Raw genomic sequence first — 15,985 nt, forward strand, 5'->3', positions numbered from 1 at the left:
TACGAGTGTTGGCCAACACTGGTCAGAACCGCACATCCTGGAGACTTTCGCGGAATTCTATGCGGCCCTGTATGCACCCAGCGCGAACACAACCCCCACGACATAAATCTCCTACTTGACCAAATTCCCATGACCTACATCTCTCGAGCCACCAGAGAGCAGCTGGACGCCCCTATCACCCCTGAGGAGATTGCTGAGGTTATTTCTGCCCTCCCTAAGGGCAGAGCTCCCGGCCCGGACGGGCTCTCCTCAGAACTTTATCAGGAACATGTTGCCATTTTGGTCCGAGATTACACGAAGTCTGGACCGAATCGCTCCGTCTCGCCACCCGCCCCCAATACCTGGGAGAAGCCCTTATAACTCTGCTCCCCACGCCGGGTAAGCCCCTGGATGATTGTGGCTCCTACAGACCCCTACCACTTATAAACACAGACACCAAAATATTTGACAAGGCAATAGCGAATAGATTCCTCCCCATAATGTCGCACCTGGTCCACCCAGACCAGAGCGGCTTCGTCCCCGCCCGCTCAACTGCCCTCAATATCCGACGGCTCTTTAATTTCATGTCTAGAATTTATCCTAAAGCCAATGCAGTAGCGGTTACCCTGGACGCCCGAAAGGCATTCGATATGGTCTCTTGGCAATATATGTGGGCAGTACAGCAAAAAATTGGAATCGGTCCATGCATGATATCCTATATCAAACTGCTATATACAAACACTGTGGCCAGAGTTCTGGTTAACTCCCTGACGTTGTCTCCCTTTACGCTCCATAGGGGTTCACGCCAGAGCTGCCCATTCTCCCCTATATTATTTGCGCTAGCTATTGAGCCCATAGCTGACAGTGTCAGAGATAAACATACTCGCAAGGTCATACGTTTGCGCGACACACCGGAAATAACATCACTATACGCTGACGACGTACTCCTTTACATCAGAGACCCTTCCGTACATCTAGACCCGATCATCCGTGATATAACAAAAATTGGCACATTCTCGGGCTTTACCATAAATTACTCCAAGTCCGAAATATTGCCACACACTACTGCAAACCTCCAACCGGCATGCAAATTCCCCCTTTGTTGGTGTTAGGCAGAATCCTGTGCAGTGCCCTTAGGGACCACCACACCTGATTAAGACTACAGGTGGCAATACAAGTTTTACCTTTGGTACAAGCCCGTACTACTAAGTTATAGTGGTAGCAGAGCAGCCAGGCTTATCTCAAGAGTATATGAGCAGTAGCAGAGATTTACACAAAGGGACCACAATTACTTTGACTCAAGCAGACACTGACTCAAGGTTTCAGGTAAAAAAATATAAGTACATTCATTTTTAAACCATCAGTTATAAACACAACACCTCTATTAAACGTTAAACAAAACCACACGTTAAATATACTACAACTAACCAATTTACTTTGTACAGTAAGTCTCAAGGTAAGTATCCTGTGTTTGAATGAACCGGTGTTATGAACAAAACATGATACCGCGGATACAGTTGCGATCACTTTTTGACAGTTCGGTCTACTAAATAAATGCATATCCGTGACATGAAATGCTACCGGGGCAAAAACACACTTAGCACCTGAGATACCCAGAGGGAGTTGGAGGCAAAAATCACAGGCAATATTTAGGTTAGGCATACAGTATCGAGAAACACTCAGAAACAGGAGTTCAAAAGTCAAAGGGTCGGAGCCAGGTTTAGGTGACACCGGAGGCCTGTGCCGAAGATCACACCGTTAGACAGTTCATGATTCCGTGTAGCCAAAAAGTACTTGAATATTGTCAATGTTGGGAAGCAAAAGTTATAAGAAGGAGGGAAGACAAGGACGAGCCTTGAGGATGAAGAAAAGGGATTCACCCAGTTTCCTCGAGTAGGACACAGTACCTTATTTCCACGATGCAGCTGGTGCCCTGGCAGTTGTTCCTGTTGGTTTCCCGCAGACCCACGATTCCTGAAGCTTCGTTGTGAAGGAGGACATCTGAAGGGGGTCTGCACCACACAGGGATGAAGCCGACAGCAGCGACAACGCAAAGGTGTGCTCCTTAAAAAAACAGGAGAGGCTCAGCAGGTGGCTATCCAGACCACTACAGCAGTGTGCAGCGATTTCGACCACGGCGGAGATCTCTGGCTGAAGATGATGAGCTGGTTATCCCCACCAGGCTCAAGGGAATAAGACTCTGGACTGGATCTTCTCTTAGTCGTCAAAGGGAAGATAGCTCAGGACTGCAGGAGGGCTTCACCGGGACGGGGTAGTTGCAGCAGCCGTCATTCTCTCCGCTTCTCTTCGGTTCCTTGTAGTTCCAGAGACGACTGACTTCTAGCCCAAGAGACCTGCCTTTTATGCGCAAAACCCCCATTCACACAGCCTGGCTGTCAATCACGCAGCAGGGGGGTTGTCCAGCCGAGACAACCACCTCAGCCAATCATGGCAAAGTGCGACTTGGGTTTCCTAGGATACCTTGTGCAGGGGGTGACTACACCCCTTCCCCACATTCAGTCTACCTAGACACCCAGGCGCCAAGAGGAGGGCCTCTCTGCAGAAGCCCGCCAAAAGACGGTGAACAAAGAAGGCAAACCTAGTTTGCAGCGCAAAGTAAAACACAAGAAGGACTTTAACAAAAAGAAATGGCGAATAAACCCAACCGGAGCCAAAAGAAAGACGATTTGGTCAAGCGGGTTTATGTTCGAGGCTAATATAATAGTCAAGAACAGTACCACGTTTATCTAATATAATCGCGGTAGAAAAGTTACGGTAATACCACTGCCACCAACCAAGTCTAAATGTTAAAAGAGCAAAACAATGCTCAGGGAGGTACAGGCAGAAAAGGGGTACAGATTAGCCCTTTCCAGCACTCCATGTAAGATGGGGTGTACTGGGTCTGTGGTAAAAATGACTCTGTAAAGTAAATGGCAACTTTACCTTTCTCTGGGGGACAGTAGTCAGCCCCAGCGAAATGGAGTCAGAGGGAAGTCTAAAAGACAACCCTGGGTTACTACACTGAAGGTGCTGTGTAACCCATACAAGAACAGGGGCACTTGGAGTGGTGTGCTCCAGTGTCCAAGATCACACAATGAGTAACAACACATAGGCCAAAACACATGTAAGAGTGGAAAAAGGATGTACACTCTTACCAGGTGGAATAAATAAACTCCAGAAATCCAGCAAAGCTGCTGGGGGACTCACTAGGTGAGTGAAATTAGCCCGAGAAGGAGAATTCTCCCTAACAGTTGGTCCCCAGGAGGCATCAGATACCTCAGGGTTCAGGTATACCTACTTAGATCCTCGCTACTGCCCGACAATTAAACTGCTACTGCGCAACTCGTGGAGTTCTGGAGGTTACGCCAGCTTGACATCTTGCTCTCCTTATCGGGCAAGCTGTCCCTGATCCAAATGATAGTAGTCCCCAATCTTCACTATATTTTTGCGAATGTCCCGATTTGGCCGGGGAAAAATTACTTCACATATTTGCTCTCTGGATGTGCCCAATTCCTATGGCACTCTGGCGCGGTTCGCAAGAAGTGGCAACACATGACTTTACCTTACGAGAAAGAGGGCTTCAATGCCCCTGACCTTACCCGATATTGGATTGCCGCACAAGCCCAACATGCCACACACTGGTATAATCACCTAGACCCATCCCCCCACATGAAACTTGAGAACTTCGCTAGTGAGGAGGTAAATATTATGTCCCTAATTCTTCATCGTTCGTACCAGACTGATGCCCCGGCTGACCACGTAGCCACCACAACCATGGTATGGAGACGACTCCTGCAATCCCACCCCGAACATCACCCATATTATAAGTGGTTACCTATTTGGCTCTTTCCGGGTCTCACCCCCACACATGACAAACTCCTCATGCGACACTGGCTTGACCTAGGGTATCGGGCGCTCTCGGATCTATTCCCCGAAGGGAAATTCATCACCCCACAGACAGGACGATCTGGTCACTCAGGATCAGCTCTGGAGCTGCTACAATATTTTAGACTAAGAGCGGCAGTTCGTGCCATTTGGCCCTCCTACCCTGACAAGCCCCCGACTCTCCCAAGATCTGCTATATATTCAACTCGGCCAGCGGTAGGGTTATAGCATCCTCCCTATACAAAATGCTGATGGCTAAGTCGGTAGACGCACCCCAGAAACCGCGGGACACATGGAGCAATGAACTGGGTTTGGCAATTACAGACGCCATGTGGGGCAAAATGTGCTTACACACACGCAAAGGTCTCCCTCAATTCTAGATTCAGATGTATGCAATATAAGCTTCTCAACCAGCTATACTACATGCCCCACAGGGTGGAGAAATTTGCTCAGAACCAGTCCCACGGTTGCCCGAGATGCAGATCTATGCAGGCCGACCAAACCCACATGTTTTGGACCTGCAGCGCGCTGGCCCCGTTCTGGGAGGCAGTGACTGAAGCCCTGTCAGAGATAGTGGCGATCCCTATCGGCCCTGATCCTCTTGCTATACTGTTCGGGTTGTGGGATGGGGCTGGGGCGAAGAAAGTGTCCAGGTTTCTGAATGTGGGGGCCATGGTGGCCAAAGAACAAGTTACTTTCTTACCTGGTAACGTTCTTTCGATGGGATGGTCCGACGACGTATTCCATATCTATGACATGTAATCACCACAGCTGTGCTGCTTCGGAAACTTTTATCGGCGTCTGCGTCCTGCGTCGATGCGCCGTCGTCGAGGGCCTCCTCCGACGTCCGACGTCATCCGATGTGATAAGTAGGACGCACGACGCCCGTAGCCTCAGTTGTAGTTTTTTCCCCCAGAACGTGTGACACTAGTCAACTGCCAGTCAGACACAAAGCCTTGCGGAACGTAAGCTGCAATCACAAAAGAAATTCTGCAGCGGGGAAGGCAGGGCGGGAGCGATATGGAATACGTCGTCGGACCATCCCATCGAAAGAACGTTACCAGGTAAGAAAGTAACTTGTTCTTCGAGGGGATTGGGTCCTCCGACGTATTCCATATCTATGACAGACTCCCAAAGCAGTACCAGAGCAAGGAGGAGGGAAAGAATTTAGAATCAAAATTTAGAATAGCCAATCAAATAGCAGAGCAAAGGACCGCCTTGCCAAAGGCCAGATCCTGTGCTCGGATGGAATCAAGGGAATAGTGACATACAAATGTATGTACTGAAGCCCAGGTGGCTGCATCACAGATGTTGCGAATAGGAACACCCCTCTGCAGGGCAGTAGATGCAGCCATACCCCTGGTAGAATTGGCCCGCAAGCCAGCCGGTGGGTCCCTACCCGCCAAGCGGTAGCACTCCGAGATGGCCAAAATAACCCAGCGAGACAAAGTCTGGTTCGTCACAGCTTGCCCCAAACGCTTTCCAGCGTAACCAATAAAGAGTGGATCGTCCACTCTGACCGGGGACATGCGTGAAACATAAAAGCTTAAAGCTCTCCTAGGATCAAGCCTATGGAGCCTCTCCTCTTCCTTACCAGGATGCGGAGGAGGATAGAATGCCGGAAGAACAACCTTCTGGGCCAAATGAAATTCCGTCACTACCTTCGGAAGAAAAGAAGGACGAACTCTAAGGACAACCCTGTCCTTGTGAAATACAGTGAAGGGTGGCTTAACTGAAAGTGCCTGTAACTCACTCACTCTGCGAGCGGAAGTAACCGCAACTAAAAACACAGTTTTCAGAGTTAACAGCCTCAAAGGGCAAGAATGTAAAGGCTCAAACGGAGCACCCATAAGAAACTTAAGAACAAGGTTTAAATACCAACCGGGCACCAGGAAAGGTGACCGAGGGAACACATTAGTGAGCCCTTTCAGAAACTGTGAAATTAAAGGGATTTTAAAGTAAGAACACTCTTCAGACGAGCGCTTAAAGATGGACAGCGCCGCCAGGTAACCTTTAATGGTACCCACTTGCAAGCCCCTGTGGGCCAAAGAAAGTAAAAAGGACAGAACCATGGGGATGTCACATGCAAAAGGAACCACATTCTGAACTCTGCACCAGTCGCAGAACTTACGCCAACGGCAACGGTACAGAGACTTTGTTGCTGGCCTTCGGGCCGAAAGCAACACCTCCATCACGTCTTCAGGGAGGTCCCAATCCCTATACCTCAACCTTTCAGAAGCCAAGCGTGAAGGTTGAGGGATCTGACCTCTGGATGGAGAACCTGACCCCCCCCCTCCCGTGAGAGCAGATCGTCTCGGTAGGGAAGATGACGCGGAGGGCAGATGGACAAGTCGAGAAGGTCCGGGTACCACGTCCTCCGAGCCCACGCCGGAGCAATGAGGATCATCCGGGAACCGAACTTCCGTAACCTCCGCAGCACTTGCGGGATGACGGGGACTGGAAGAAACGCATACAGCAGCGGGAATGACCACTCCACCACGAACGCGTCTCCTAAGGCTCCTTTTGGAGGAAATTCCCGCGAGCAAAACCTTTCGCACTTCCGGTTGACACTGGAGGCGAAGAGATCCACTTGAGGGGTCCCCCAAAGGGCGAAGATCTCCAGGAGAATCTCCTGAGCCAACTCCCACTCGTGAGAGATCGTGCTCTGCCTGCTCAGAGCGTCCGCCGTCACGTTTTCGTCTCCGGCCAGATGAACTGCCGAGATCGAAACTTCCTGCTGGATGGCCCAGAACTCGAGCTGCATCGCCTCCCTGCACAGAGGAAGTGACCCTGCCCCCCCCTTTTTGTTGAGGTAGTGCATGGCCACTGTGTTGTTCGTCAGGATCAGGACACTCTTTCCTCGCACAGTCGGCAGAAAAGCCTTCAGGGCAAGCCTGACGGCCCTCAGCTCCAACAGATTGATATGGAGTCTGGACTCCGACGGAGACGAACGACCGCTGACTGTCAGCCCGTTGGCATGAGCTCCCCAACCCGTGAGGGATGCATCCGTCACGATCGTCACCTCCAGCCAGGGAAGTCAAAATGGAGCCCCCTTCATCAAGTTGCCTTCGACGGCCCACCACAGAAGGTCCAGGGCGACCGAGGGCGGCACCTGAACCGGGTCCGACATCCTGCCGGAGGACTGCGACCATTGCGTCTTGAGCGCCCACTGCAAAGATCTCATCCGCAGGCGAGCCTCTGGCACCAGAAGAATGCAGGATGCCATGAGGCCGAGCAACCTCAAGAACTCGAACGCGGGGAGCGTCTGGGCATGCTGAAACTTGTGCACCATCTGCTGAATGTGAAGAGCCCTCACCTGGGGAGGAAAACACTGCCCCAGGGAAGTGTCGAGCACTGCTCCGATGTACTGGAGCCGCTGTGTTGGCGTCAAATGGGACTTCTTTAAATTGAGGGAGAAGCCCAGCCTGTGAAGGGAGTGGCAGGTGACGGACAGATGATCCAGGACTTGCTCGGGAGAGCTCCCCCTGATCAACCAATCGTCCAGGTAGGGGTAGACGTGAATCCCCCCTTGCCTGAGATGCGCTGCCACCACCACCATGAGCTTGGTGAAAACCCTCGGGGCGGAGGTCAATCCGAACGGCAGGACCTGAAACTGAAAGTGCGAGTCGCCAACCGCGAACCTCAGGTACTTCTTGTGCTTGGGATGGATCGGCACATGGAATTAAGCATCCTTGAGGTCGAGTGACACCAACCAGTCCTGAAGCTGAAGGGCCTGGAGGACTTGAGAGAGAGTAACCATCTTGAACGTGTCCTTCCTGAGGAGTTTGTTCAAACCGCGCAAGTCCATGATGGGTCTCAATCCCCCGTCTTTCTTCGAAATCAAAAAATAAGGGGAATACCATCCCTTGTTCCTCTCCGCTACAGGCACCAGTTCTATGGCGCCTTTCTCCAGCAGGGCTTGAATTTCCTGCGCAAGGAGCGGATCCGGACTCTGCAAAGAGAGTCCCCGGTGGATTGTCGCGAGGCCTGTGCCGAAAGGGAAAACAGTAGCCGTGGGTTATGATCTCCAGAACCCACACATCTGAAGTAATGTCTTGCCACTCTACAAGATGCTGCGCCAGCCTTCCCCCAACCGGCGAACCATGGGACATGGCCTCATGACTGAATGGGAGCGGCCGCGGCTTTACCTGAGGGCAAAGAGGCAACTGCCCGAGCGGCCTTGGCACCATGGCTACCCTGTCGTCCACCTCTGGTACCCCTGCGTTGGCCTCTTTGACTGCCAGCTCCTCTCGCTTTACTGAAGGAGTAATAGCGAAAGGAACTACCCCTCCAATGCTGTCCCCTAGGACGAAAAAGCGTAGGTTGGCGAACTGCAGCGCCCAACGACTTCGCTGCAGCTTTTGAGGTCTGCAACCTCTCAAGGCTCTCGTCAGCCTTGCTGCCAAAAAGGTGTTCACCGTCAAAGGGCATGTTGAGGAGCCGGGACTGCACATCAGGAGCAAACCCAGACTTCCGCAACCAGGCAAACCTGCGTATTACGGTGCTCGCCGCCATGGACCTACTGACGCATTCAGCTAAGTCCAAACCCGACTGAACGGACTCACACATGGCATCCTTACCATCCTGGACCATCGCAAGGAAACCATCCCGTTCGTCCCCTTCGGGAATATGTTCAGCCGCTAATGCAACACAGTTCCACAGAGTGTGTGTGAAACAAGACAAGGCACAAATGGAGTTGGCCGCCTGAAGCGCCATACCACCAGAAGAAAACACTTTCTTCGCCCAGCCATCAAAACGTTTGTCGTCCCTATCAGGAGGGATGGTAGGGTACGACGCCTGCTTTGCCGGGGCCGTGGCCGCCTGCACCACCAAACTCTCCGGAGTGGGGTGCCTGGTCAAGTAGCAGGGGTCGCTACTGGCTGGACGGTATTTTCGCGACAAGGATCTGCCCACCGCCGGGAGACTCTCCGGAGCAGTCCAAGCCGCCGCCACCCTTCTCTGTAAAGCCATATGGAACGGCAGTACCGGATCAGTTGGGGGACCAACATCAAGGATGTCCGTCAGATCATCCTGCACAAACTCCCCTGGGGGAGCAGACCATCCCAAGTACTCAGAAACCCTAGCCATAAGGCACCGGTACGAGGAATCGGCATGAGAGCCAGGCTCAGGCCTACAAAACTCCACCTCCAGAGAGGTGTCCAGTCCACTGGCATCATGCAGTGACTGTCTCAAATCGTCAAACTGACTATGGCCCGAGACAATTTCATCTGGAACCTGACTAGGAGCCAGGCCATCAGAATCCTCATCTGCCTCTGAAATATAGTCCAGGTGGCGAAAAGAAGGCACCCGAGAGTGCTTGCTCTTAACCAGAGCCTTCCTAGGGGGTTCTCCCGTGCCACGGGGTACCTCCGACACGAAAGGCGTCGAGCGAATCGGCGCCGGCGTCGAGAGAACCGGCATCGGCGCCGAGAGGATCGGCGTCGAGGAAATCGGCGTCGAGGAAATCGGCGTCGACGTCAGATGCAGCGCCTCCAGTATCGGCGGCGTCGACACAGCCCTCGAGGCCGGAGCCCCGAGCGTGTCCCTCGACGACCTGAGCGTCGACGGCTTCGACGACTTCCTCGGAGCCGGAGCCTCGAGAAAGCCTGTCGACGCCCTCGACGCCTCAGACGTCGATGTCTTCCTCGAAGACCTCACAGGTGCACACGGTCTCGAACGCGTCGAGGACCGGGACCTGGAACGGGTACGTCGAGAACGAGTCTCCTTGTCCGAACGGGACCTCGCCCGTGACTCGTACTGACCACTCTTGCGAGCGGTGTCTCTCGACCTCTCACGATCGACCCCACTCGGGGGCGCGTACGGCTTAGTACCCTGCGACTCAAGAATCGCCAGCATTTTCTTCCCAAAGGAAGCCCATTCCTCCGGCGTCGCACGGCTGGTGGGGTAAGCGACGTGCCGGGCAGAGTCCTCCGAAGAGGACCTGGAAGACGACCGGTGTCGGCGCTTCCGAGAATGCCTCGATGAGGCTGAGGAGTGGCGAGACAGACTCCTAGAAGGAGACCCACGAGACTTCCGACGATGACGCGGAGAGTCACCCCTCGAATCATCCGTCGAAAGCCCCGCAGACTTCGACTTCCTGGGCTTGGACACCCGACCTACCGACAACTTCTTCTTACGTTCGCGTAAGGCTTTGGACGTGAGCGACTGGCAGTCGATAGTCATCCGTGTCGTGGGCCTCCCCGAGGCACCAGAGGCAGGCGTCGTGCGAGTCCGTCACCGACATCTTGGACCCACACTCCCCGCACTTCTTGAAACCCGGACGGGGGGTCGAAGACGAAGTAGAAGACATCTTCACACGAAGGATTTTCACAAAACGAACAGGTTCGAAGAACCGAGAAGAACAGAACTCCAAAGAGTCAAGGCGTTAACCGAGATTCACGAAGCAACACGTTCGCGGAAAAAACGGAACTGAGGCTACGGGCGTCGTGCGTCCTACTTATCACATCGGATGACTTCGGACGTCGGAGGAGGCCCTCGACGACGGCGCATCGACGTCATCGATGCAGGACGCAGACGCCGAAAAAAGTTTCCGAAGCAACACAGCTGTGGTGATTACATGTCATAGATATGGAATACGTCGGAGGACCCAATCCCCTCGAAAAATGCATACTACAGTGCTGGAAGCGATGACCGCCCCCCCCTCCCGAGATGTGGTTGAAGGCCCTTACTTGGACTCAAATGTGCGAGGAAGACTACATCAATTCCCTCCCCACGAACTCCCGCCCGAAAAATGTGTGGCGAGATTTCTGTAGCTATTTGAACAGTAAAGACGACATAGAACTGCTCGCTTCTCCCCTGTCAGACGCACAGTCTGAAGCATAACCTCGGACTGGGAAAATCTAATGGGCTGTAAATCTGTCCCCCCTCTGTAAATCCCCTGTATGTATCATGCATTGCTAATCCTAAATATGTAACAATAATTGCTGATGTACTGTGTTGTGTGCCTGCTACTGTTCCTTGCCAATAAAGAAAAGTAAAAAAACAAAATTCTAATGGATGAATTAAAAGATAAAGGAAATCTGGCCATCCTCCTCCTGCTCGATTGATCAGCGTCTTTTGATTTAGACGACCACAAAATCCTCACTAGACACTTGACATCAGCAGCCTCCTTCTCTGCGAAGACCGCTGCCTGGATACAGTCTTTCCTAGCGGACAGGACCAGGAGGGCTTTCGCACCAACACCCTCGGCTGAATCTGCCCCAATCTCTTGTGGAGTTCCACAGGGTTCCTGTGTCTCCCCTACGCTATATAATATCTTCACCAAGTATTATTTGACCACTTGGACAATTTAGGTGTCACCTACACTAATTATGCAGATGACACGCAAATCCTCATCACTCTGACAGGCTCCTATGACAAAGACACCAAACCTTTGAAATAAATAAACATAATAATTCAGGCATGGATGGTCACCCATGGCCTCTGCCTGAATGACAAGACTAAGCTACTTCTTATTGGCTGACGGTCACGTCTAAACAAATTAGACAACCAATACAACTCCTTCAATATTGACGGTAAAAACATCAAAGTCTCAATCAAACCTAAAACTCTAAGCATATATCTGGACTCTAGCCTCTGCCTTACCAGGCAAGTAAATGCCACGGCTTCAGCAAAAACATACACATCCAAACTGATTAATGCTTGCAAGCCCTTCCTGTCCATCATCACCTTGGCCAGAGCAATGCTCTACACCTAAGCCTAATAAACAAAACTTGAATAAATTACAAGTTCTTCAAAACAATGCGCTAAGAACGGCCCTAAACATCCCGAGAGCCAACCACATATCCTCAGCAAGACGCAATGCCTTTTGGCTCCCAGTGCAAGACAGAATTGCATTCAAAACATTAGTGATCACTCACAAATGCCTCTCGAATTCTGCCCCAAAAATGTTGGTCAACAAATTCACCAGAAGCCAATCTATCAGGCCCACCAGGTCTCAATACAAACATTGTTTAAATATTTCCAGATACAAATCACAAAAAGCAGGTGGGATCAGCTTCCCAGTTCTTGAAGCTAAGCTCTGGAAATCCCTACCCATAGCACTAAGAACTGAACCTTCATTCTGGATTTTTAGAAAAAATTTAAAATCTTGGCTCTTTGCCCAGCATAGTTAAGGTTGCCAATTATCTCTACAAATGTCACATGCACTGTTCGGATAGCTGCCTAGATCTGTAACACTAGCCAATTGTCATGCATTCTCCCTGTTTACACTATTGTGCATAACTCTGTCTGGTATGTTGGCTCGATCTGTAACACAAGTCAACTGCCAATTGTACTCTTTGTATGCAACTACTGTGGATCCCTAAGCAAAAGCGCCCAGATACCCACGGGTTATGTGTGCTCTATAAATAAAATAAAGCAAAGGATGGAAAACATCAGCTCAAGAAAAGATGTGTAAACCCCTGAAAGTATTGATACAAGTAGCCACTAGACACTATTTAAAAATAACATTGGCTTCATCCTTTGACAGATCATTTTGAATCTTTACATGGAGCCTCTGGGTACACTTCTCAAAGACCCTGATTTAGCCATACTCGAATACACGGACGATACTCAGTTGTACATGAGAACACAAATCCTACAGGACATCAGTTGTCTCCATGATTTACCTAACCATCATCCATTCCTGGATGATGACTGCCTACCTCAAACGTAAGACAGCAGGAACCGAATTCTTCCTCATCGGTCCCCCCGCTAAACAACTTGTCCAACAATGGTTCAATGATATGCACCTAGAAGGATGTAATCCCTAACTCTCTGATTCATCAACATACTTGGGCTTCGCCATTGACAGCAGCCTGTGTCCTTCGAGAAACACACAGCCAAGACTGCCTCCAAATCCCCACCCTTTGCAAAGTCAAACCCTTAATTCCGCAACAGGACATCTGGCTCTTTAATACAGGCCCTTGTTCTCTTGCACATCGATGGGTGAAATGCACTCCTGACAGGGATCCCAGCCACTCACTCGGCTTCCTGACAAGAGGTTTGACCAAATCACCCTTCCCCTAAGCAAAATACATTGGCTTCATCTCCAGGCCAGGATACAGTTCAAGGTTATGTGCATCATCTCATCATCTACAAAGTAGTCTCGGGTAGCACAGCCGCATACCTGGCAGCTAAGCTCCACATATATGATGGCACATGCTCCTTGAGCAGTAAATCAACCAACCGCCTTGTATCACAACTAGTCTGTAAAGAGAGGACCCGCAAACAATACTTTTCTTGTCACACACCCATTCTCTGGAACTCGGTCCCAGTATGGAGTCGGAATGCCCCCACAATTTTTCAATTTCCCAATGGATGCAGAGATCGCAACTCACAGTACTGCACTAAGATGCCAGCCCAAATGCTGGCTTCCCAAACCTTGTACAGCGCTCCACTGCTATCAAGCTAAGACCGCACTTTAAAGAAAATAAGATCCATACTGGGAGACACCTTGGGATCCAATCCAAACAGGCAGCAGCTCTGGATGTGGATGCACTCTGGAATAATCATTTGGATCCAGTATACACAGAGCTACTGAGCTATCCAGCACACACAGACAGCAGAAACCTTGGGATCCAATGCACACAGGGAGCTGTTCAGCTATCCGATCCACACAGGCAGCAGCTCTGGTATGTCATCGGGTACACAACACAGAGAGAGCAGCCCTGGCATCAGAAAGTCGATTTACCTGTTCGTTTGAAATCTGCACACAGCTTCAGACGCTTGCGTATACTGCTCTCAGAATGGGACGGGAAAGCCTTCTTGATGTCCTCCATGCGTATCCTTCGTGGCCGATCCTTACTCTTCCAAAATAAACGATAAATAAATACCTGCAAAACAAACCATTTAATTAACCTACACATGCCAAGAAGTAAAAGTTGTTACCTTATTCTGAGAACAGACATCTGAACATTCCACCACAAGCCTCACTAGAGTAGCCCGCTCTATGAAGGTCTCATCCAAACAGGTCTCTCCCTGTTCTTCCAGAACTATCAAGGACATCTGCTCCCTCGCACCAGCTCTCGCTAATTCCTGCAACCACTCTCCTGCCTCTGGTTCTTTACCTTCCTCGCTCAAGCACACTCCTTGTGCACCCCCTCCTAAAAAAAATTAAAAAAAAACTCTGCCCACCCCTCTTGTCCAGCCAACTATCGTCCCATCTCTACCACTCCCTTCCTTGGAAAACCCCTGGAGAAGTTGCTCTTCCCCCAACTGACCAAACACCCTGAGTTCGTTAGTTGCTTGCATGACCATCAATCTGGATTCCGAGCGTCCAGAGGGACAGAAACTGCTCTCCTGAACAGCCGTGAAGAATTGCTTGCCAATCTTGACTCCAACGTCCCGTTGTTCTCACTATCCTTGACCTCTCTTCTGCCTTCGACACGATCAACCAATCCATCCTCATAAAGCAGCCCCAAGATACTCTTGGTGTCTCAGACTGGGCACTGAATTGGTTGACCTCCTTCCCCACTCACTGCCTCTTCAGGTGATCCTGGGCTCCTTCTCCTCCACTTCTATCTGTACTTGTGGTGTTCCCCAGAGCTCTATCCTCTCGCCTTGGCTCTTCAACATCTGCCTCACTCCTTTGCTCACCTGATCCCCACCTTCTCCCCACATTTCCAGTGTTATGCAGTTGACACACAACTTCTTCAAAGTCCCTTCTTCCTCTCTCTTCTCCTCCTCCGTCATCCCGGACTGCCTGTCCGCTATCCAGTCTTAGTGCACTTCTAATGATCTCTGAATGAAGGCAAGCAAGACTGAGATCCGTCCTATCGGGGCCCCTGCTCCCTGCTTCTTCCTTGCACTCTGGCCACCCTCTATGGTGTCCCCCACCCTCTCCTTCCTCTAAAGCTAGAAACCTCAGGGTCATCTTCGACACCTCTAGCCCCTTCATTCCTCACATCTTGGACCTTGCCAAGAAGGCCCACTTTCAACTTCACCTCCTTAGAGGCATTCTCCCTTTCCTCACCTTCTCCCATAAGCTCAATGTCGCCAGAGCTTTGGTCCTCTCTAGGCTGGATTACTGCAACAGCCTCTTCCTCAACCTACCTTCTCATTCCCTCTGCCCCCTCCAACTTATCCAGAATAGGGCTGCAAGACTTATTCTTGGCCTCAAGCACAGGGACCCAGCTTTCCAGCCCTAAAATCACTCCACTAAATACTCTCCTCCAAGAACCCTTCGATCATCCGGCTCCAACTCTCTGCTGGTCAAACGCTACTCAAAGCAGAGAGCTGGTGGCAGATCTATTTCCTCGGCTGGCCCCGTCCTCTGCAACAGCCTCCCTCTCTCTCTCCATCTTGAACTGGATCTCCCAAAGTTCTGCAAGCAACTCAAGACTTTCCTCTTCTCCTCTTCTTTCCCTCTGTCCCTCCTGCGCCAACCATCCCCACAGATGCTGCGATTGCCAGCCAGGTCCCTTAAGAGTCCAATTGGGTCCTGGCCTTCTGCTCGATCGCCACCAGCATTCACACTCCCTTGCACTAGCCCTCGGGCCCACACTTGCCTGCGGTGTTGTCTCTGGTCTGCACATACTTGGTGAGCGGCTGACCTCCCTCTCACCAGGGCTGTCATCGCCTTTGCACTTATCTGTTGCCTACATGAGTTCACTATGAGTTATCTACATCCTCACTCTAGCAAATAAGAAGCATATGTGGCACTCCCCACAGGCATGCTCATCTACATTATTTAGCTATAATTCACAACACAAGGCCAATGTAGGTATAGTTGACAAGTGATGGGTAGTTAGGGCTTTGAAACGGCCAGCTAGGGTTAGCAAGGCTCTCACATTCCCAGATCAGCTAAACCACTCACATGAGTAGCATACACCAAGCAGTAAGAATGAACTAAAGACGAAGGGGGCAGTTAACACTTTACAGAAATAGTAAATGAAACGGTAAGCACAAAAATAACTAATTTATTATAGTACTAGACTAAGGAACATATTGAATATTGTTATTAATGCCAGGAAATTCATCCTTTCTGTAATGAACTCAGGGTGGCAACAGTAAAGACAGACACAAGTGATCACAGTTCAAGGGTGTTTATTATACTATATAAATGGGTGAGAAAACGCCTGATCTAAACCTAAATCTAAGATGGGAGCAAACTACGACC

General features: G+C 50.7%; 1 protein-coding gene across 5 annotated transcripts in view; it reads right to left on the minus strand.

Moving 5' to 3' along the window:
- TAF1 (TATA-box binding protein associated factor 1) overlaps positions 1-15,985 on the minus strand; it is a 1,380,965-nt gene that overhangs the window by 696,285 nt on the left and 668,695 nt on the right. For all 5 annotated transcript variants that reach the window (XM_069612352.1, XM_069612355.1, XM_069612353.1 and 2 more), the window contains exon 17: positions 13,559-13,700. In XM_069612352.1, the coding sequence (XP_069468453.1) occupies positions 13,559-13,700 (142 nt within the window). The remainder of the gene's footprint in view (positions 1-13,558; positions 13,701-15,985) is intronic.

Source organism: Ambystoma mexicanum, chromosome 5p (genome assembly GCF_040938575.1).
Source record: "Ambystoma mexicanum isolate Mex_15411 chromosome 5p, UKY_AmexF1_1, whole genome shotgun sequence".
Classification (NCBI taxonomy): Eukaryota; Metazoa; Chordata; class Amphibia; order Caudata; family Ambystomatidae; genus Ambystoma; species Ambystoma mexicanum.